Source organism: Carassius auratus, chromosome 1, assembly GCF_003368295.1.
Source record: "Carassius auratus strain Wakin chromosome 1, ASM336829v1, whole genome shotgun sequence".
NCBI lineage: Eukaryota > Metazoa > Chordata > Actinopteri > Cypriniformes > Cyprinidae > Carassius > Carassius auratus.
Genome location: NC_039243.1, coordinates 15,913,371 through 15,936,461, shown reverse-complemented (window position 1 = coordinate 15,936,461; position 23,091 = coordinate 15,913,371). Strand labels below are relative to the sequence as shown.

The 23,091-nt window shown below is 38.0% G+C and overlaps 2 protein-coding genes and 1 pseudogene across 4 annotated transcripts in view; 1 reads left to right on the top strand and 2 right to left on the bottom strand.

The window, feature by feature from the left end:
- Nucleotides 1–6,426, top strand: part of tpp2 (tripeptidyl peptidase 2) — a 31,501-nt gene extending 25,075 nt beyond the window's left edge. For all 3 annotated transcript variants that reach the window (XM_026254674.1, XM_026254634.1, XM_026254568.1), the window contains one exon: nucleotides 4,979–6,426. In XM_026254674.1, coding sequence (XP_026110459.1) covers nucleotides 4,979–5,068 — 90 coding nt within the window. In that variant the 3' untranslated portion in view covers nucleotides 5,069–6,426. The remainder of the gene's footprint in view (nucleotides 1–4,978) is intronic.
- Nucleotides 6,427–10,501: 4,075 nt separating this feature from the next.
- LOC113109174 (protein-lysine methyltransferase METTL21E-like) lies at nucleotides 10,502–12,757 on the bottom strand (annotated as a pseudogene).
- Nucleotides 12,758–15,059: 2,302 nt separating this feature from the next.
- Nucleotides 15,060–20,213, bottom strand: mettl21e (methyltransferase like 21e). The gene is made up of 4 exons (XM_026254507.1): nucleotides 19,893–20,213; nucleotides 16,120–16,277; nucleotides 15,933–16,050; nucleotides 15,060–15,775 (listed from the first exon to the last, which is right to left on the bottom strand). The coding sequence occupies exons 1-4, from the start codon at nucleotides 19,915–19,917 to the stop codon at nucleotides 15,366–15,368; spliced, it is 711 nt and encodes a 236-aa protein (XP_026110292.1). The 5' UTR covers nucleotides 19,918–20,213; the 3' UTR covers nucleotides 15,060–15,365.
- Between the last annotated feature and the right edge of the window lie 2,878 nt (nucleotides 20,214–23,091).

Here is a 23,091-nt window from a genome sequence, read left to right as displayed (position 1 = left end):
TATGGTATGGGCAGGTGTATGTTATGGACAATGAACAAAGGTGCATTTCATTGATGGCATTTTGAATGAGATACTGTGATGAGATCCTTAGGCCCACTGTTGTGCCATTCATCCACAATCATCACCTCATGTTGCAGCATGATAATTCACAGCCCCAAGTTGCAAGGATCTGTACACAGTTCCTGGAAGCTGAAAAGATCCCCGTTCATGCATGGCCAACATACTCACTGGACATGTCACATATTGAGCATGTTTGGGATACTCTGCATCGCCTTATACGAGAGCGTGTTCCAGTTCCTGCCAATATCCAGCAACTTCGCACAGCCATTGAAGAGGAGTGGACCAACATTCCACAGGGCACAATCACCAACCTGATCAACTCTATGCGAAGGAGATGTGTACACATATCCCAATGTACATTTCACAGAACACATTTCCTAAAAACAGTAAAAAAAGAAAAAAAAACTCTTATACATCGCATAACCACACTGAATCAGACTTATTCAAAAACCGATATGATACTTCTAAATACAAACTTTTAAATTATAACATTAATTCAATTATTAAATTACTAAGAGTAAAATGGGTAATGATATTCACTTAAATTTACATTTGAAACACATCTTTCTTGCTACCAGCATCTCCACCAGTTCTGGGAACCATGGCTGTTTGGGCCATTTCGGTGCTACTAACAGAACAGATTAACTTTCCTCTCTGATTTTGCAAAGCACACAAAGCAGAAGTTTCATTGGAGGAAAAGCATACTTGTGTACTTTCAACCAGCTGTGAGCTATTCCATCCACTCCCAGGGAAGAGTGTGTCAGTGAATAAAACAGCGGGCAGTGAGTATTCTCCACCGATGTGAGGAGATCCAACTCCGCCCTGCCGAATACACTCCAAATCATATTGACTTTAAAAGGGTGTAATTTCCACTCCCCTTGGATTACCCTGACCCTCAACAGTAAAGGCCAATTTATACTTCTGCGTTGGGTGCGCGTAGTAGGTACGGCGTAGCATACGCATTGACGTGTACCATACGTTGTGCCCTTACGCGCACCTCCTCAAAAATGTAACTATGCGTCGCGATGACGCGGACTGCAAGATCTGTGATTGGTCGGCTTGGTAGTATCACGTTTCCTCCTACGCATTTCCGGAATGATCTTCTGCACTCTGGACCGCCCACCATTTTTAAATTCCGAAATTCAGTGAAGAGCCAACATGGAAATGGACCAAGTGACCGAGTGATAAATTGAAGAAGTGAGGAAATACAGCCATCTGTATGACTTCTCTTTGGGAGATTACAAAGACTGCCTCGATAAGCTCCAGCTCCAACATGATCCGCTCTCTTTCAGACGCTATTATTCGTAGAAGCCCGCGAGGATCGAGGAATGTAAACACAGTGGAACCCGCTCGCGTCAACTAGCGTTTCGCCGGTGTAACTGCAGAGCAAAACAGACATACGTAGAAGTATATATGCTCACGATGGCATCGCCTACGTGCTTAGCCTATGACGTACACTACGGCGTACACTCGACACAGAAGTATAAATTGGCCTTAAATCCGCACCATAATTCAGGCGTCCGGGGAGAATCTGCCCACAGAAGAAGGTCTCTTGCCAGCCGTAGCGATGGCTGCGAGCTCATGCCCCCTTGGTGATTTATAGACACTCCCAATGTCGTGCTGTCCATCCTGATGAGAACGTGATGGTGGAGAATGTCCAGGAGAAAGCATTCGAGCACTAGGAGTACAGCACAAAGCTTCAGACAGTTTACATGCCACAACTTCTCAGTTTCTGACAACGTCCCAAAGGCATTTCATCGGTGGAGAGTGCCCTAACTTTAAGACTGTGAGAGAGATGATCACTTTTTGTGAGCACTCCTCGGATAGACACGCTCACATATTGATTGAATTCAGCTCTACTCAAATAGGAGACATTCTGGCATTCCAGCATGCTCTTTTGCATAATCACAGTCAGCCCTAAGCTCTGAAGATGAGCGAGGAGTCTGAGCTTGTCGCTTAGCAGTGCGTTCTCTGATTTGGCTAAGACTAGCTAACTGTTGAAAGAGTTCAGTATGTGCATTCCGCTCTGCTTCAGAGGAGAGAGCAGCATCCATGTATTTCGTAAACGTATGAGGGGCCAGCGATAAACCAAAGGGTAGGACGGTGAGTTGGTACGCTATCCCCTCGAATGCAAATCTCAGGAAACGGCTGTGGCGAGGTGTTAACTGAATGTGAAAATAAGCATCCTTTAAATCCACAGAGATAAACCAGTCTCTCGGTCTGATGTGTTGAGAGGTTTTGTCTCAGCATAATAATTATGAAAAAAAGCTTTGAAGTCACGCGATTCAGCAGTCTCCTGTTCAAGATTGGGCGGAGTCTGCCATCTCTCTTTGGTACCAGAAAATAGTCTTCTAGGAGCATTATATTTGTTTTCTGTTTTGTGAGGAGGTTGTGTATTTCCTCTCGCAGAACTGAGGCATTCTGAACTGAAGTGTGTAGCCATTTTTTCATTGAATTCATAACCCACTTTGATACCTCTGGCAATCCCTGACATGCTTCTGTGAACTGTGACAGTGGGCAGGGCAGACTGCATGGGGATAACTCGCTGTTGGGGGGTGGGGAGGTTAATACCACACAAGTGTGAGAGTGAGCGATTGGGGAGAGGGGAGTGAAAGTAGGATAATTGCTCTGATATTGAGGTGAGTTTTGTGTGTTTTTCAACTTTATTGCACTGCATAGTTGAACAGTCAAAACACAAACATGACAAGTGCTCTCGCTGCCCTCAACATGCAGCGGGTTTGGTGAACAACAACAGTGGAGCGAGCAGACTTTTTCAGTGGCTCATCTTTGGCTCTGGGTGCAGATATCCTCCACCAAGAGACAGCATCAGGAACGCAGCTCTGATACCAGTGCCGGTGGCCTGCCATCTCTGTCAGGACAGGGTCTCTGCTCCTTCAAGCCCTGACGGGGCTTCTGCCAAGGCTGTCTTAACATACCCCACTTGGTCAGTGCCGTCCACAGAAGACAAAAGGGAGAATCCCATGTTGTGCTCTCGACTGGTGAGCACTCTCATCATGCTTCTCGGGGAAAAAGGGTCTGGGCCTCCACGGAGTGTCGTTTTGACTGGAGGTATTACTCGTCCAGATGGCTTCTGACCTGCTCGGCGGGAGGCGCCCACACAAAAACGAGCTCATCAACTGCCTCAACTGGAAGGGGCTGCAGAAGAAAAGTGTGGCAGGGCTATTTTGGCGAGTTCATTACCTTGAACTATATGGTCACATGGAGCTTGAGAGTCCGGAGGCTCATATCTCTGCAGTGGGGGCAGTCCGACCCAGGCAGAAGACGCACTACTTGTGGCCCTCAGAGAGTTCAAATAGCTCTGCAAAGGAGAGGCAATTGCGAGTCATCTTTGTTTCTGAAGCTCACCGAAACACATCAGGGGAAGAGAAGGGTGTGTCCACTGCATCGTGTAGATCACTGTAGTCTTGTTGATAGGCTTCTTGCTTCAAGAAGGGAGCCCTTCATATTTTGCGTGCTTAAACGCCAGTGGCCAGTTTCACTGGTGTGATTTAAAAGGACTTCATGAGTATTTAGAGGAAAGGGCAATTCCCATAGTACTGTAGAGGCCCGAATTGAAAGGAAACTACAAATATATAGTTGAACTAGGTTACTTTAGTAGAATTCTAGTTCATCTTCATAAGGGACTGCCAGTGACAAGCTGTTGCATGCATAAAATGCAACCTTTTTATTCTGACCGTGTATGATTTATATCAACATTACAGAATAGAGCATGATCAATATGAACTTATTTTTAACATTCAATTTAACTAAATGTAATTGCACAAACTATAGGATACCATTTCAGTTAGTTTATTGTGAAATATCTCCAACATAGTTTTTTTTTTCTCTGATAAGCATTGTTCTGGGCTACCGTTCTCAAAAGCATTAATGCTCCCTTACAATACTTTTGGGAAGTGCATAATTCTATCCTGCAAAATTATTCGCTAACATTTTATTCATCCAGTTCAATGCAAATTATACTCATAATTTGTTTTGTTAAATAAAATCATTGGTAACAACAAAAAACACACCTTAGTATCGATATATCGATACTAAAGGATCAATACTCCCATTCCTAGGGAGCACTTCATGCCCAAACTGTAGCTGACAGGTAAGACTGATCTACACATCTACGACAACTAAACTTATAAATATATTTTAAAAAATTATTCTCGACAATACAATAAAGTACTGTGAAACACACTGTCTTTTGTTGTTATTGCCTCTAATGTACTATCATTACAAGTCAACAGAAACAAAGCAACACGTACAATACCCAGAGGCACTGAGCGACGTTCACAAAGTTCTTGATATTCACAGACAACATATAAGACAACACTTATAAAACATTGCTTCCTCCCCCCCCCACAGCCACAAAACAGACAGATATTAAACTGGCAATTTGGTGGTGTCATAATCTCGATTATCTCACACACACACATAAAATATAAGATTAAAGGATAAATTAGAATAAAAAAAAAATTTAATAATAAGAGAATAATATAATTTATTATAGCTAATATGAAAAAATTAAGCAGTTATTGTTCGTGAATTCTCTTTTTGAGGTCAATATAATATAAAAAATCGAGGGAACACTGATGGCAAGTTGAAATTGAGATACTATCATAATAGCTAAAAAAAGAAGTAACAAATTATATAAAAAAGTTGGAGTTAATATTTAACCAACATTATGAGAAAGTCATGATTATGAAAAGTCGAAACCGTGATGTACCATGTCATTATAATAAGAAATTTTCTGCAGAATTACATGGCTTTTCTGGCTAAATTGATTCCGTAAATGTGGATAAAATGCACAGATTTACATCATAATGTTTTCAGAAGAATAAGATTATTAGAGTTATTGTGGTAATTCTGTGATTGTCTGATATGCTGTGATTGTGTTGTCTGTCTCCTGCAGCTGATGCGTTCTCTGGGCTGGATGCACTGCGTCTCCTACACCGAGAACTGGCTGCCCATCATGTACCCGTCTGACTACACACCCTTCTAATGTCCTGTCGTGTGACACACACACACACACACACATACACACACACACAGACAGTTGTTTTAATGCCTTCTGGAAACCATCAAGAACCAAGCACCTCACATCACATGGTCCTTCATGGACCCCATAATGCCTTCCTGTGTGGATCACAGCACTGAACCAACAGTTCTCATCCTACAGCTTGAATCTTTATCGGTGTATTTCACTTGGATTTTTCATCATACTCAAATGACACTTCATTGTTCGTCTTCGCTTTGGGGAACTTGTATAAAACCTGCGTTATGTTGTTTGGAATTTGATTACTGGGCATTTGCTTGGTGGACATTTTCCCCTCAACAACAATAACAGTTTCTTTCGGTTAAACTTCAGATGAGCTGCTGAATACAGATAACGTCAAGGCAATATGATGGACATCCAGTGGAGTTCTGTGGGTGAACCGTCCAGCTCTGTTTCACCATAGAATCAAAGGAAAACTATTTTTAATTTTAGTTTTGTGATTGACCCTTATATATGTCAAATGTATGCATGTTTTATAAAGACACAAGGGTCATGTTCATGGCTTTCAATATTGTGCCGTTCTGAAGAAAGTCATAGCTCGTGTGATTGAAAGTCATTCAAGTTTTCTTTTAATTCTGAGCCTGGACTCAAATGTATTTCTGAATTTGTTGTTTTGGTGTACAAGTGAAAAAGAGATTGTAACTTTCTTTAGAGTTTAAATGTGTGCACTTCTCTTGTGTTCATTAAGGGTTTAGACATTGAAAGCGTATCATCTCCATTTTCCTTTGTGAAGGGGGATGTTTGAAAGTAAGAAACAAAACCAGCAATTCATGCCACATTTTCACTAGTACACGGTGTAAAGGGAACCATTACATCCAGAAGATACGTCATTTCACACTAACTCAGAGGGCTTTTGCTTTGGTTTGGAAATGCATTGGTGGCATGATCTTCCCCCAGTTTCTTCAGTTTTCTATCATGTGTGTTTGTGTTGTTTGTTGATGTTCAGGGCTCAGGTGTCTTGAACGGCAGGTTCTTAAAAAATGGCCTTAAATATTCACAATCTTCAAACCCCATCCACCTCTGCGTTTCTTCAGGAAATATCACATTATTCTGGATCAAAAACCCTTGAATATCTTCATATATATATTTATGGATGTCTTGTATTTATAAAAGTATAAATGAATACTAGGTAATGCCAATATTTTAAAGTCATTTTATTTCACACATAGAGTAGATAGGTGTTATTTTATATCCATTACTCCTCGTGAGATATTTCAGAAGTAATAGCCGGTTATTTTGTTAACAGTTAATGTGCTGAACAATGTATTTGATGAAGATTCTGAATAAAATTATCTGGAACTGACCATATTTTGCTCATTTTCATGACAAACAGGTTATTCAGTTAAACAGTTATTCACGCTGAATGTGTTATTGATAGAATCACATTTTATTGCAGCTGTTAAAAATTTAAGTATTAAACGTTTAATTTTTAGATTTACAATAGATACTTTTACTGATTTGTAAGATCATTGTCATGTATGATCTTCCCTAACTCATCATTCTTTTCCCAGATACAACTCTTTTTTTTTTTTTTAATGGTCCAATAATTATGCCTGTTTTAAAGCTACATTCACAAACCATGATCAAATTCCAATCTGAACAATCTGAATTGGAATTAAAGCATTTCCATCTATTTTAGCTTCAGCATGGCTTCAAGTTACTGCATGCCATCTCCATTCTGAGGAAACTCAACTGTGCAGCTGACATGCTTTCACGGCAGCTAACTTTTCCTGGAGAATGGCAACACCATCCCGAGGTGGTTCAGCTTGAGTCGATTCAGGGAAGCTCAGGTAGACCTGTTTGCTTCACACTAAAACTCCCACTGCCAGTTGTATTTTCTGACCTAAACCCCAACTCAGGATGGATGTACTCGCACACAGCTGGCCCTGGGGCCTATGCTAGTATGTATTTTCCCCCATTGAGCCTCCTCACACAAGACTGGTTGTGGCCCACCCGGACCTGCATGGTTTTTTGGAACTCATGGGGCAGGGCACCATATGATACTCGTGTCCAGACCTGTGGAACCTCCACATGTGGTTCCTGGACGGGAAGTGACAAACTTAAGTAGTCTGCCACCAATTGTGGTTGATACTACCACTCAAACCAGAGCTCCGTTTACCAGACAAGCTTATGCCTTGATGTCCAGACAGGAATTCAGAGGGTTCCCTTTGAGCCTCTGGAGTCAATTGAGCTTAAGATCGTGTCTCTAAAGAGAGCGCTCCGGGCCACGTTCACTTACATCAAGAAGGTTGGGGATCTACAAGCATTTTAGTGCCAGCACACACTCATGTTGTCCTGAAATCCCGACCTGGATATGTGCCCAAGGTTCCCACCTCTACCTTCTGTGACTAGGTGGTGAGCCTGCTAGCGCTGCCCCCAGAGGAGGCAGATCCAGCCTTGGTGGAGTCCCATAAGAGCCTTTGCGCATGGTTGACTGCACCTGGATGTCAATCTCATTTTGTGACCATTTTTTTGCCTAGTCGCACTGGCACAACTTAGAAGCGCTCTCATTTCTGTTGCATTTGAGAAACATCAAACGGCAAAGGAAAGCGAAATTAAACCACACTGTGCAGCACAGACCGTTTATCAGCTCGGACCATGACGCAAACTTGTCCAAGCTCAGAACGGCTTTGCTCGGGAGCCAAAGTTGATTTAGCGACACTGTTACTGCACAGATTCAACAGTGTTGCAAGATCCAGTGAGAAGCGTTTAAATTGTTCACACAATGATAAGGTTGCTGCAAGATTTACTGAGAAGCATTCAAGTTCTGCACAGAAATCTCTGTTATAAATAGCATTGACATACATCAGGAAACCAGAAGCAGAAACGCTAACTGTAGTCTTGTCTAGCCAATTCATGGCAGCTTTCATTAGCCAAGGCCTGCCCATGAGGCCATTTGACAAACATGTCCAAACCGGTGTGTAAAACTCTTGGACGTATGCTGCGAACTAGAGCTGCATGATTAATCATTAAAAGATTACTCCCTCTCAATCTTATTTCTAAAAGACAACGATTCCCTGACTCTGTTAAACCTTTGACAAAGTCTTACCGGATCATCCAAATCGGTGTTCGCACTGCCGCTGACACAGAGAGAGCAGTTACCACGTTTGGTTAAGAAACATCTTCACAAACTGTATTTTCAATTACACAGTATTATTTCTGTATTACAGTCATTCATATTATCACAGAAATACTGGGATAAAGTTTATAGTTCAGATATAGACCTTGACGTCTATATGGCAGCGATCAAAATATAACAAATCCCCTTTGAAAGTAAGGCTACTGCGCTTCAAATAACCTTTGTGTCGATTGCATTGTGGCGACAAGTGTCTTAAAAATTTATTTTTCAATGAATTAATTTTTAATATTCAAGAGAGTCGTTCAAAAACGCTGATTCATCAGTACTGAAACAAGTGAAGTAGGTTTATGAGTGAGTTGTTGAATCAGTGATTTAAACAACTTTTTCATCCTTTTAATATAAAAAACTGGGGTTTTAAATATATTACATATACACTACCAGTCAAAAGTTTTTGAACCATAAGATGTGTAATGGTTTTTAAAGTCTCTTCTGCTCTCCCTACCTGCATTTATTTGATCCAAAGTACAGCAAAAACAGTAAAGTTTTGAAATATTTTTTACAGTTTAAAATAACTGCATTCTACTTCAATGTATTTTAAAATGTAATTTATTTCTGTGATGTGCAGCTCTATTTTCAGCATCATTACTCCAGTCTTCAGTGTCACATGATCTTCAAAATCCTTCTAATTATGATGATTTGCTGTTCAAAAAACATTTATTATTATTATTATTATTATGTTGAAAAAAGATGAGTAGATTTTTTTTCAGGTTTCTTTGATAGAAAGTTCAGAAGAAATTGTTATAAATGTCTTTGACACTTGCTCAATTTAAAGAACCTTTGCAAAATAAAAGTATTAATTTATATACTTGTGATAATGATAATAGTAGTAGTAATAATAATAATAATAATAATAAAGAATCGTGATCTCTATATGACACCAAAAAAAAAATCATGATTCTCAATTTAGCCAGAATCGTGCAGCCCTACTTGCGACCTTTAAATATTTCACATTCACATTTGAAAAACTAGCGTTTAGTTGATCCTGATTAGCGCTGGTCATCACCGTTGTAAACTGTTGAACTGTTGACAGTTGAAATCCTGTCAACCAATTTAACCAATCCGATAACGACTTTGACACGTTTCCATTTTTGTGTCCCATATGCATCAGATGTTTAGCCAACGGTCCATGAGCATGTCGTATGAGACTGAGACTACGCTAACTTTAACCATGGTGTTGTGGTAGAAATAGTTGAATGCATCCAATACATCGTTCCTTTCAGGGTTTATACAACCTTTTGAAAGAACAGTTCAAGCACCCTTCAATGCCTTTCAAGCATTTCACTCAACAATTTCCAGCACTTTAAAGCTCTAAAATGATCCAGTTTTAATTTTATTTTTAATAGGATGACCTAAATATGCTGTGTGGTAAACAAACACTTGTGTAAAATAAAAATAAAAACATCATATCACATATCACAGTAGACAGCAGCAGATGAGCACTTATCAGCCAGTGATAGACAACATCAGTCGCCAACATGTAATCATATTGGTGTGTGGATCTGAGGAAGGTCTTATCCAGCTTGTGACCCCAGTAGAGCTCTGCTATCAGGGGCTCATGTCTCCGTCGGCCTCTCATGTTCTTGTTGAGGTTGTATCACAGATTACTTTGAATCTCGGGTAAATCCGTGGCTGTTAGTTTGGCACCTATAGAGCAGTTTCAGTTATTATCTTGCAACAAAGAATACCAATTAGAATAACACCTGAATTTTATCACAACACTTACCCAATAACGTGATGACAACCGAAAGTAAGCCAGTTCCAGCCCCAAGTTCAAGAACTGATTTGTCGAGTAAATCAATGTGTTGGCGACCCTGAGGTGATTCCAAGAATCGGCAAAGTGCAACTGCCTAAATGAAGGGAGCACAAACAACATTTTAAAGGTGCACCATGTTTGTTTTGACTGTTCTTGACTGTTCTCTTGGACTTTATCCTGGCACCAATTTTCTTGAATGCTGTACCACACAGTTATTTGGTTACTGATGTATTATAGATATACTATCTTCACATTTGCATTTGACTCTCATGATTTATTAATTCTGCAGCTGAAGGTTTCTCACCGCTGGCCATATAGTAGCAACTGGAAGAATCGATGGACTCCTGAATTGTAATTTCCTGGCCCAAAAAATTGTGAACTTCTTTCCCGGGTCTGTAGTTGGTGCCCATGATCTCTTGTACTCCTGTTGTTTGACCAAGTCAGTCTCTAATTCATTAGATAAGCAACTGTGTTTCAGAATAAATCACTAACCGGATTTCTGCTCTACAAATGTTGAATCCATCTCACAGCAGCCGTCATTGTCTTCATCTTCACTATCCTCAGGTTCAGTTTCAAGGTCTGTGTTGTCCTCCTCATCTTTGATATCGATCAAATGTCCATCCTCCAACTTTAATGTTTCCTTATGGTTTTTCACATCAACATACCCTGTAGCCTGTTCTTCTCTAAATTGTTCATCTTTCTTTTCATATTCTTGAACCTGTTGTATGAACTTTTGTTCTGTCTGTTTGATCTTTCCTTTGTTCATCTTTTTCTTTGTCTTTTCATTGACAGTTTCATACTCATCCACTCCTTTCCTCGCAACCCCTTTAGTCTCTTCTGACATCACTAGTCTACTTTTTTCTCTTGTGGTGACAGAGTAAATCTTGACCTCTCCGCTGTCTGCCAGCAGGGTGGTGTTGAATGTAAGTTCTCCTAAAACACCAGATCAGAATCAAAGCGTGTCTTGTAGGCCCATATAAGGGTTCTGCCCTTCTGGCAGAAGAGGCGCATAGTGACCAGTAATTCTGCTAGGTAGTTATGATAATAGACCACATTAGCTGCTAATATGTAGTCGTGTCTGTAGACTGAATGAGGGAAGGTCTTATTGAGCTCATAACCCCAAGAGAGCTCTGCCACCTGCAGCGTGTGTCTGCAGCAGCCCCGTGTGTTTCTGGACAGGTTGCCTCTCAAGTTTCCGAGTACTTCAGGCAGGTCACTTGCTGTCAGCCAAGCCCCTGGCGATGATTATACAGTTATGAAAACACATAACACAACCTTATGCTAATAATGTGTTTATGAATAATCCAAAACCTTAGTAGTTACTCAATAGACTGGCCACGATGGACACGACCTGTGCCAGCTCCAATTTTTACCACCACATTGTCAACAAGATCAACTGTTGCTTGATTGGACTCAAGGTATTGACACAGAGCCAGAGCCTTAATAATAATACAGGAAATGTATCACGATTCTGAATATCAGTGAGAAAACCACTGTAAAAATGGTTAAAGGTGAACTGTGTCATTCTTTGTTCCTTTGAAGGCATCAAATACGGTTTTAAAAATAATGAACTGTTTCAGACTAGTTACTCAAACACTCCTACTATGTGCCCATCTACGTTTGCCATTGGTCAGTCAGATAGCTCTGCCTCAAACTCAAATCTTCAAGCAACTCATACAAACAGATCATTGTTGTGAAAGTGTTACAGAGTCACAGGGTATCACTGTTCAGGAAGTCAAATGACTGACTTACAGCTTCTCTTAACAAGAAACTGACAATCCAGAAAGAATTTCAACATCTAAACTAATGACACACTTTAGCTTATATATTTTGAATATGTAATGAATAACTGTCTCACTGCTGGCCAGATGACAGAACCAAATGAATCGAGAGACTCCCATATGCTGATTTCATGCCCGGCAAAATAATGGATCTCCTTTCAAATTGTGGAAAGCACTCTGGGATCCCAGGATACCTTACATAAACAGACTTCAGCTTCTGCTGAAAATAACAAATGGAAAAACTGATGCATTACTCAATAAACTCTTCACAGATGCAGTTTTTACAGTCCGATTAAAGGAATAGTTGACCTAAAAATTTTAATTTGCTGAAAATGTACTCAGGCCATCGAAGATGTACAGCAGATGAGTTTGTTTCTTCATCAGATTTAAAGAAACTTGCTCACCAATGCTTTAGCTTAATATGAGTCCAATGGGTGCCATCAGAAAGAGAGTCCAAACAGCTGATAAAAACATTACAATAATCCACAAATAATCCACATGACTACAGTCTATCAGTTATTGCCCTGTGAAGACAAAAGTTCAGAATTTTTGAAGAAACAAATCCATCATTAATGTTTTTAACTTCAAACTGTTGCTTAAGGCTAAAATATGAGTCCATAATCCATAATAATGCTTCCTGTGGATTATTGTGATATTTCTATCAGTTGTTTGGACTGTTATTCTGACAGCACCTATTTACTGCATGTAATGTAATGCTAGATTGGTCCAAATCTGCTCCCATGAAGAATAAACTCATCTACAGTACATCTAAGATGGCCTTAGGGTGAGGGGATTTCAGCACATTTAAATTTTTGGGTGAACTGTTACTTCTAAAGAAGGTGATTTTGAGATTATTTTAAGATATTTACCATCATGTTTTTCTTTGCCATCTTTCCCAGGGTTTACAGACTATCTCCAGTCTCCAGTGTGGCATCTCCATTTACAGAGTGAATGCAATCCATGATGATAATGATCTCTCTCTCTCTCTCTCTCTATATATATATATGTGTGTGTGTGTGTGTCTGTGTGTGTGTGTATGTTGACCTGTTAAAACATACAGATTTTGCCAGTATATCAAACATTGTTTTCTCAGTTTAGCTGTGTTATTAAAACAATAAACAATTTAAACGGACTAGCAAAACATTATAAAGTAAATCTTGTGACGTTATATGACATTTTTTAAATGGAACTTTTAATTTGAAGAGATGTCAATAACAAGGTATTTGTAAAAGCTTGCAATTAAGCAAGTTAAAAAGAAATGTATAGGTCCAATAAGATTTTTTTTTTTTACAGTAGTCTCAGTTCAGAAATGTCCAAATTCACCATAGGCTAAGTCTCACTTTTACAGTTTAATTCAGTAACTGCAGTTCACTGCACCTTCAGCTGGTTAAATCTCCAGAGGAGATCATGTGTCTGCAACGATGAGCTTTACCTTGTTGTTTCTGCAACTGCATCCTCAGCCGTTATAGATGGCCATCATGCAACACTCCAGTGTCACACTGATATTGACTATATTTAGCTGGAGAGTCATGAAGCAGTGGCACATCCACACAAACACTGAGAAATAGAGCATGATGTAGGAGATGGGGAACGAGCTTCTGCTGGCACAAAATGAAGGTAAACACTGAAGCCTTTGAGCTGTACAGAATGCCAGCACCTGTTATCTGGTTTAGTAAGCTGATATAGTATCTGTGGCCAAATTTACAAAACCACTTAAGGCTAAAAGTAGCTAATAACTCGCTTATTTAAGAGAAAATCTTGAAAATATAGGGGATGTCGGTCCAAAGTTTTGGACTCCTTGTGTTTCACAAAGCATTTTAGCACTAGATCCTAAATCAGTGAATGGTTAGGAGTAGTGAAGAGGACTCCTAAGTCACTAAGATCAAGATATTTTTTAAAAAACTCTCTTCTTCAGGAGTAGATGTATGTGGATTGTATGTGGTGTTCATGTAATAATGACACTGGTGGACTCAAGCACATGCTGCCAGTATCAAATATCTCTGTTACATAGTCCAAATGGGCTGCTGTAGTCAGAAGGTCCTAAACATGTTAGCAATCCATAACTGCTATGTGCTGCTAGTCATGAACACATCTGGTTAAGAGAAAATATTCAAATAATAATAATAATAAAATGGGTCTAGAAGTGCCCAATAATAAAGATCTCCAAAGATCGTAAGCAATGTTTCAGAATCAGTTGTTTAGAGAAGGAAACCTAACACGGTATTTTCATCTGAATCTTACATTTCCCAGCAATGAATATACTCGTGTTTAAATTGTAAAAGTACATTTTGGGGGATCTCTGCTGTCCTTTTTACATTTATGCATTTAGCAGACGCTTTTATCCAAAGTGATTACAGTGCATTTAGGCTGTACTTTTTTTCTTTCTTTTTTTTTTATCAGTATGTATGTGCACTTTTGGACCAAAGGTCAGGTTCACCATCCGGAGCATCTCCATGGATCACTATGGTAATACTTCTTTTATCAGAAATGAGTAGGTGAGTTTGTTTCTTTCAAGCCTATCAAGGCGTGTTTAAATTCAAAACACTACTTTGGGCTAAAACACAAGTCCATAATACTTAATAACTCTTCCTCCAGTGAAAATCTGGTCTGAATCAGGAGAGAAATCTGCACAGATCAAGCACCGTTTGCAAGCCAAAACCGTCTAGAAAAGTTCTAAACAAATATGTGGGTGGATTTTGATGTGAGATGGACTTATTTACTCCTATAACTTAACTTATTTTGGATTATTCTAATGTTTTTATGTTTGGACTCATTCTGACGGCACCCATTCACTGCAGATGATATATTGACAAGCTAGGGATGTAATGCTTCATCTCTCCAAATCTGATAAAGAAAAAACTTATCTGCATCTCAGATTGTCTGAAGATGAGGATTCTTAGGTAATCTTTTTTTTAAGACAGTAACCAGCATTAAATGAATGTATGTAATATTGGTGTGATATTAGTTATCATTGTCCAACAATCATATCCTTTTTAATTTCATTGCAAGGTATTCGATTTTAAATGATTACAAAGACAAACACTTGATTTCCATTTTATTTATTTCAAATTTTAGAATGAAGTTACTGATGAATCATTCACAATAGGAGCAGGAACATAAATTAAGACAGTAAATAGAATTTAAAATATCAGAAATACAGTCTATGCCAATGGCCACAGGATTATTTTAAACTATATATAATATAATAATTATTATAATTATATACAATTTATATTACATTTAATTTAAAAGTATGTGTTTTTAATAATGATAAATATATCTAATTATTCACATTAATTATATAAAAATAATTTATATATTATTTATATATAATTAATATTAATTGTAATGATCTAACTTTAAAACAAACAAAAAAATAAATAATAATAAAGATCAAGATGTAAACTGAAATCGGATTTATTTTTCCCTTCTGTAACTATTGTAGCAGATCCTGAAACTTCTGGAATCACAAAAGTAATTTTGGTTAATTAATTTAGCTAAATTGCTCTTCCAAATTTCTGTTAATAATATATTATAAAATAATAGTTCTGTTAATATATCAGAGGCTCTTCAAAATAATTGAGAGGCGCTGGTCCGTTTGCGCGCGCGGTACAGCTTTATGCGCAGGCTGGGCAAGTCATAAAGTTCCTCCAGATGAAAGTGTTTATCAAATGTGTCCACGAAGCTGTTCTCCGGGTCCAGACGGAACCGCATGGCCCACAGGATGACGGTGTCGTCTGAGCTCAAGTGCATGAAGGTCTCCATGAGCTCGTGCAGGTAGGGATGCGCGTACACCACATCTGCGGCGATGATGTAATCGTAGTGACAGGTTGCGCGCGGGAATCTTTCCTCCAGCTGTTTCCCCCAGCTGAGCTCGGTTATGTGCGGCGCGTGCCTGCAGCGCCCTCGGGTGTTGCGGTTCACATTGTGTCTCAGGTTACTCAGGACATCCGGCAAGTCTGTTGACGTCACCTTTGCACCTGCAGGTGGAGAACAACACCGTTGTATGGTTTTATTACTTTCCCCTCAAGTAAAACTACAGAATATTATGATAGTCATTTAATTTTAGCTAAATGTAAATTACAAAAAATAAATAAATAATGTAATTAAAAATATTTCAAATAATTTGTGTCTCACCCAGGAGGCTGGTTACTATGGTAACAAGACCCGTCCCAGCACCCAGCTCAATGATGTTCTTGTCCATCAGGTTATATTCGTCACGGTGAGTGTCGAGGAAATGACACAACACCATGGCCTACAAACAGACACCAGTTAGTTCTGCTTTTGTTTCTCAGTTTAAATGATCGGAGTGAGTGATACGTACTGAGGGCCACAGAACAGCCCCGTAACAGTCTGTCGACTCTGTGATTTTGATCTCCATGTCTGCAAACTCATATCCTTCCCATGCTTCAGTTTTGATCAGCGACGGACGAAAGTGTCGCCTCATAATCGCTGCTGCCAGCTCAGCATCTGGAGCGACTTCTGCAAACACAGACAGATCTCTCACATTTACAGCAATGCATTCAGAGCACACTTAAATCTCAACCTCCTTCTTCTGTATTTTGACTAAAGTTATGACAAAGCTGCTTGTTTTTAAATGTTCAAACTGAGGGCCAGTATATTAATTAACCATACGTTTCCATGATTCTATACATTTTAAGAACTGTGTGTAAAAAAATAAAATTATAATCTTAATGATTTTGTTGTTTAATACTTTAAGTTAGATTCATTTCATATATAATTAACAGTGACCAAATGGTTGAGCACATTTTGAGTCACTATATTTTATTGAGAGGAGTAAGTAACTTAACTCGAGCTGATTAAGCCATCTCTACCATCTGGTTGAGATATGTTATGCCAAAAAAAAAAACCCCACTAGATGTCAGAGTGTCAATCAACAGCTCTTGTCACTACTTCTAACATAGATGTCAGAAACAAAAAAATCACTCCTGCCAGGTCCATGTGAACTGTTCTTGGTGAAATTGTCCAAGGTTAGCAACCAACGGTTCATATGTCACTCTATGGTAAACGCAGAAAAGCTAAGCTAATGCTTTCAGATCATCCATTTCTGCAGTCAAAATTGATTACAGTATTTGCTTATAAATATAAACTTCTGATCATTCATAGCTATGAATATGACAGCTATTGTTGTTTCAAAATGTATATACTGAGCTAATTTCTTAAGTATGTATTTTTATTTTTATTTTGCCACTTTTGGATATTTTTTTAAGTAAATATAATGAATTCATAAAATAAATGTGTGGAAATCATAATTATCAGTGGCAATCTCTTCTTAAATGACAAATGCTGGTGTACAAGCATTACTAAAATTATAAGAGATTATTTATTTGTAAAGATGGATGTCAACAGTTTCAATGGTACAAGAATGCGCACTCTTCAGGCCCTTGAACCAGAAAACCCCCAAGACTCTTATGCTGACCTCAGTGATGCTGATGAACCAATACAGCAGTGGTTCTCAAACCTGTCCTGGAGTAGCCCCATTCCTGCACATTTTGTTTGTCTATCACATCTATCACACCTGATTCAATTCATTAGCGAAGACTGGAAGACCTGAAGAGGATGTGTCAGATATAGGGAGACATACAAAATGTGCAGTAATGGGGTACTTCATGAAGAGGTTTAAGAACAAATGTGACAGAGGATCCGGATTATCACCCCGTCCGAGAGGAGGTAGCTTGTCACAGTTCTTTTGAGTTTCTGGACGCAGATTAATGCTCCCTCTACAAGCACATCCTCTACAAAGCTTCCATGTTAGAAAACGAGAATAGGAAAACACACTCAGTTTCCTTGAAGGAGTCTTTTCAACCCCCCCATTTGCAACTGGTTTTTATCACTTAATAAGAACCACCAGAAATTAAAGTGTGTCCTATCGGCTAATGAAATGTTGTACACACAATTGGGCCAAATACGGGACATAAGTAGTCAAGTGATCAAGTGCAAATACCGCAAGTTTGGGTATTTGGACAAGGGGTTGGTTTTGGGTTTTGTTGGTTCCTGTCATGTGTTTCCTTTGACCCTGTAATGTGAGTTTACCATGTGGGGCAAGTACAAGCTCAAACCAGTGTGAACTGCTCTGCTACGGTATTCGGTTTGAATGACATGTTTTCTGGATTGAGACGAGATTCGTTTTCTTTTGTTTTGGTGGGTGTGTCAAGCATGTCAGTAGCAGAACAGGTATGTATATAAACCACACGGTATTAAAGAGACAGCTCGCACAATGCAATTAACATCAAAATCAACAATCAAAATAAATTCACAAGAGCAAGTATATTGTTTGCACATGTTTATTTATATTAAAGGCAAAATAACTAAAATAATAAGAGCACAAGTATAGATCTGTCTAAATAATTGCAATGTCTTCTGGTCCATATCCTTTCCTTAGGAAGGTGTGCTAAATACTGATTAATGTAACATAAACATACTATACATATTTATATATTGTTGCTGTTTGTATTATGGAGTGACACTTGAACTTGTCTATAGCCCTCTGATTATATATTGGTAAATATTATATATCATAGCACAACAACAGTGATTAGCAATAATGATAAGCCTAATACTCACAATAAAAATAATAAAGGTCATATAGATCATAACACATACTCGGAGGTAAGAATTGGATTATCCTTCACCTGAAATGTTTTTCTTTTCATCCTGAAATGCGAGGCAAATGTTGGATCACAATAATTAGGAACCACAGTTTCCACAAATCCCTTCATTTCATTGGGATTTTCTCTTTTATTCTGGAGGGCAAGGGAAATGACTGTAACATCAATGATATTTTGCAGTATTAAACATATTTATAATGATTTCATCAGGTTCAGAAATTCTTCAAAAAGAACACAAAGAATGGCCTTCTCAGCTGCCATAGTTGCAACTCTTGCGTCATCAGAACATGGTGTTCAACGCACCACCGTTTCGGTTTAAAAAACGTTTTGCACCATTTTTATCAGGGCTGAACACAGCCGTGCTCTTTTTGTTCATGTGTCCTGTTCCCATTGGTTCAATTGCTGTATTCACGACACGTGTTCATTGGTTGGTTTGTCATGTGACCCCTTTATAGTTTGATTTAAGTAGCCCTCATTGTCTCTCATTGAGGATTGTTCGTGTAACCCTCTGTTGCTGAATCTGTGTCAAGGCATTTGGATTTCACTTGTTCAATAAACAGAAGAGTTGGGAAATTTTTAGAAATGCCATGAAAATCAAGAATATGTGATTTGTTTATTCTCTTTAACCTTATTTAATTGACTAAAGTAAAAAAAAAAAAAAAATCCAATATTTTCACCGGCCAACTTAATTTTATTTTGTAAATATAAACATGTTGATTTTCGATTGCTGCAGCACACTCCAAAAAAGTTGGGACAAAGGCATGTTTAACACTGTGTCACATCAACTTTCTTTTTAATTACAATGTCACTAACTTATTACCAATTCACCTGCTTATACTGTGAACCATTTCAAAACAGTTTCACTTGGATATTCTATAAACTTTTCACTTTTAAAATTGTTTATATTTACAAAATACAAATAAGCTGGTCAGTGAAAACTTTGGAATCTTTTCTTTTATACATTTGCCAGTTAAACAAAAGTTTAACCAATCACAGATTCTTGATTTTATTGCATTATACAAAACGCCCCAATAAAACACTGAATTAAACATGAAATTTTGAAGTAGAAAACTAGTATTTTGTTTTGTAGAGCACTACAATAATCTTGTTTTATTTAGAACTTTGAAAATCTTTTTTTGTTTTTACAGTGTACCGTTTATGGGAGGCCTTTGAATACTTTGTTGGATAATGGAAGGCCTTGAGAAGCACTGCTTCATTATTTGTTTTAATCATTAAAAATAAATAGAACACATATAACATTTAGTTTGACTTCTGAAGTTAATAATCAACATTTTGTAAGATGCTACCTTTATACAAGAACACAGAACTGATCTGGTTGCTCTCTAAGTGGTTGTTGTTAATCTGTTAAGACATTCCAGTAGCAAGGTACAGTTCACTTCTGCTCAGAGTGTATTTTCTATGTTAGTGCTGTACGAAACCACATATAAAGCAATATATTTACACCTACCCTCATTCTTTTCATCCTGGTCCATTTGTGTGTCTGAAAGCTTAAGATCCTTATAAGTACAAATTCACGCGAGCACTTGAGCTTTCCTGCATTGGTCTCTGTGTCTCTTTGAGATGATTGACAGCAGCAGCTGTGCTGTCAATGCAGGTCAGCCAACGAAAGGGAGGGAGTCAGATCCTGCAAGGTTAAAAAGATATTTTCTCTCTCAAACACAAGAGATGATCTGGACACGGTAGTGGAAGCAGGAATGTAAATGTTGTTGGGCTGAGACCACAATAACTCTTGAGCAGCTGAACTTCTCTGACCTAAAAGGCAAGCACTAAGTTGAGGCTCTTCGCCAAGAGTTGTACTGAAGTGTTATATAACAGGAGTAATAAACCATCCAACTGATGTCTGTGGCTCTTTGTTGTTCTCCCTTCAGGTCAGCTTTATGACATTCTCACATATTATATTTTAAGTGTATCTGATATTTTTTACAAAGCTGCTCATTTTGAAACTTTATTTGCAATATTTTCAACACCTCCCCCTCGACCGTCAGACTGGTCCACCACGGAGGTGTTGCAACAATATAGTGATATTCTCAATGTTACCCAAAAAAACAAGATACAGATTTAACTAATTCGAAATCCTAAATTCCTAAAATAATTTTCAGATTTCCTCTCAGATCTTTTGTTTACCATTGATAAAGTGCTAATCACTGTAGATTTTTATATTCACGTTGATAATACAAATGATGCATTAGGACTTGCATTTACTGACTAATAAACTCGTTTGGAACCAAGCAAAATGTCACCGGGCCCACTCACTAGATTTAATTATATCGCATGGAATTGATCTTACTGCTATAGATCACAGTAATCGTGTATTGTATCGTGTATTCTGTGTATTAATGATATTAACTATATGGCTTAGCGTTACCGTCTGGGCAGAACTATAGTTCCAGTCACCAAAGAAAGATTCGCAAATAACCTGCCTGATCTATCTCAACTGCTATTTGTACCTAAAAATACACATGAACCAGACGAAGTGAGAGAGGATAAAGTATACCATGTGTCAAAAATTTGATTGATGAGGGTCATAAAAAGCCATCTGTTCTGGACACCTGTTTGTACACCCCCACCCCTCCCCTCCCCTCCCCTCCCTGTACACCCCGGTGACCTAGATATGAACTTACGACCCTAAGAAGGAATTTCGGTGAGGGAGGGTGAAAATGTGTTGGGATCTATGTGCTTTTTTTTTTTTAAACTGTGGAAAGGGTTGAAATCATTAAAATGGTATAAGGGAAGTTTTTATTAAGGTTTTAAGTACACAGTGCATTTCAAGAAAAAAGGTTATAACACAAACAAAATGGGAACGATGTAATGATTGTTTTCGTAGTTGGAAAAGTGTAAAACGTTGTTAAAGTTGTAACAAATAAAAAAGAAAACTACTGGTTATTTATCTAAAACAACTAAACAAGTCAAAACTATCAGATGTGTTTTAGTTAAGCAACATGTGAAAAAGATGTGAGAGCTTGTAAAAATTTAAAAAGGTGTTTTGTTACCAGCTAGAAAAGAAAGCATTTATCACTTATACCTTACCTCAAACTAAAAAAGAAATGAATATAAAGCGGCGATACAAACCAGAAAACTTGGTGTTTGTCACGATGTTATAAAAAGTTAAAAACAAAAGAAAAAATATGGTAGGCATTACGCGGATCAAAAATAAAATCCATCAGACAAGATACTTCAAATCAAATCTATGTTGTACTTTACCACTAACTACAACTTTAAAAATCTAGACTATTACTGACAGAGAGTTAGACGAAAGAAAAAAAGATATCACAGCAAAGTGTCAAGGCATCTCCGTTGAGCGATCCTGACAGCATCGCTGACACACTTAGAATGAGGCTCGGGGGATGCTCCGGAAAAAAACCACGCCTCCAGCGCTAGAGACTGCCCCGCTGTAGGCGTGATAGCAGCGTCAAATAGATTTAAATGTTAAAATAATTAAACTAAGTAGTTTTTAATAAATAGACATCAGTCCTTAATTAGTGAAAACTTTAAATCCGTTTAAACATAAGATCAATTTGTACTTTTTAAATGATGTACCTTTATGCGATTTTTATTTACTTTTAGTCTTAAAAAAATAAAAAATAAAAAATAATAATAAAAAACAGCATTGAAAAAACATTATTTGTTTTTAATGTATTAAGTTAATTACTCTAATCTACGACTAGTCTAAATTTAGACTATTGCCGCCGATATATCTTTTATTTTTGTCAAGCTTAATTTCTCAAGCTATGACAATTAACACACACACACACTCAGCCACCCATCCACGCTTTCCTTCTGTCCAGTTTGTAAGTTTGTGTCGCGTTATCTAGTAAATAAAACAGACATATGTAGTTAAAAGTAGTCGTTTAACAATATGACAGGGAAGAAATATCTCGTCTCAGGTCGTGCAGCGAAACGTGACCGCGCCGGGCATCTGGAGGCTGTGTGATTACTGTGCCTGCATATCAGTTAGACATCAGCGGGTGTAAAAACATCTAAAGGTTTTTGGGGGTTTGCAACTCAACTGTAATCTAATTAGTTTTCCGGGGGGTTCTGGTGTTGTAGCTAAATGGTCTGCTGCAGGTCAGCTAAAGTTTAAAAAAAAAAATTGTGTGTAATCAAATGTGATCGTGAGGTTATCTGACAGTTCATTTAGTGGGTCAAATGGGCGTGAAATCTTTCAACAAGTCAGACCATATAGGAATATGTAGTTTAATTCGAGTTAATTTAGTTTATTTTAGTTACATTTATAATTTTTATTAACCCCTAGATCTTTCAACCTCAACATAAATGTACCGAGAATGCAAACAAGTACACAAACACAACCACACAATCATAAACACACACACACTTCTGCCGAGTTTGTGTCGTGTTATCTAGTAATTAAACCATACATATGTAGTTAAAAGTATCACCCATTTAACAATATGACAGGTAAGAAATATCTCGTCTCAGATTGAAACGTGACAAACTTAGTAGTGATTCTTTAAATCCTGTTTATCAACTCTTTGAGATACTTAATCATTGAAACATTTCTATAGTCACATCTTTATTTAACATTTTCTAAAATGAGATCTGGTTTATTTCTATATTAAGTGTAAGTAAGTTGTATTCTTTCGTTGTCATATCTTTTACATTTTATTAAAATAGGTTCAACTGATTGA

Excerpts from the sequence above, each read along its gene's own strand:
- mettl21e (XM_026254507.1), bottom strand. The coding sequence starts at position 19,917 with ATGGACCAGGATGAAAAGAATGAGG. Across the intron at positions 16,278-19,892 it reads CCAGGATGAAAAGAATGAGG|AAGTCGCTCCAGATGCTGAG; the intron begins GTAGGTGTAAAT and ends CTGTGTTTGCAG. Across the intron at positions 15,776-15,932 it reads CATAGTAACCAGCCTCCTGG|GTGCAAAGGTGACGTCAACA; the intron begins GTGAGACACAAA and ends CTCCACCTGCAG.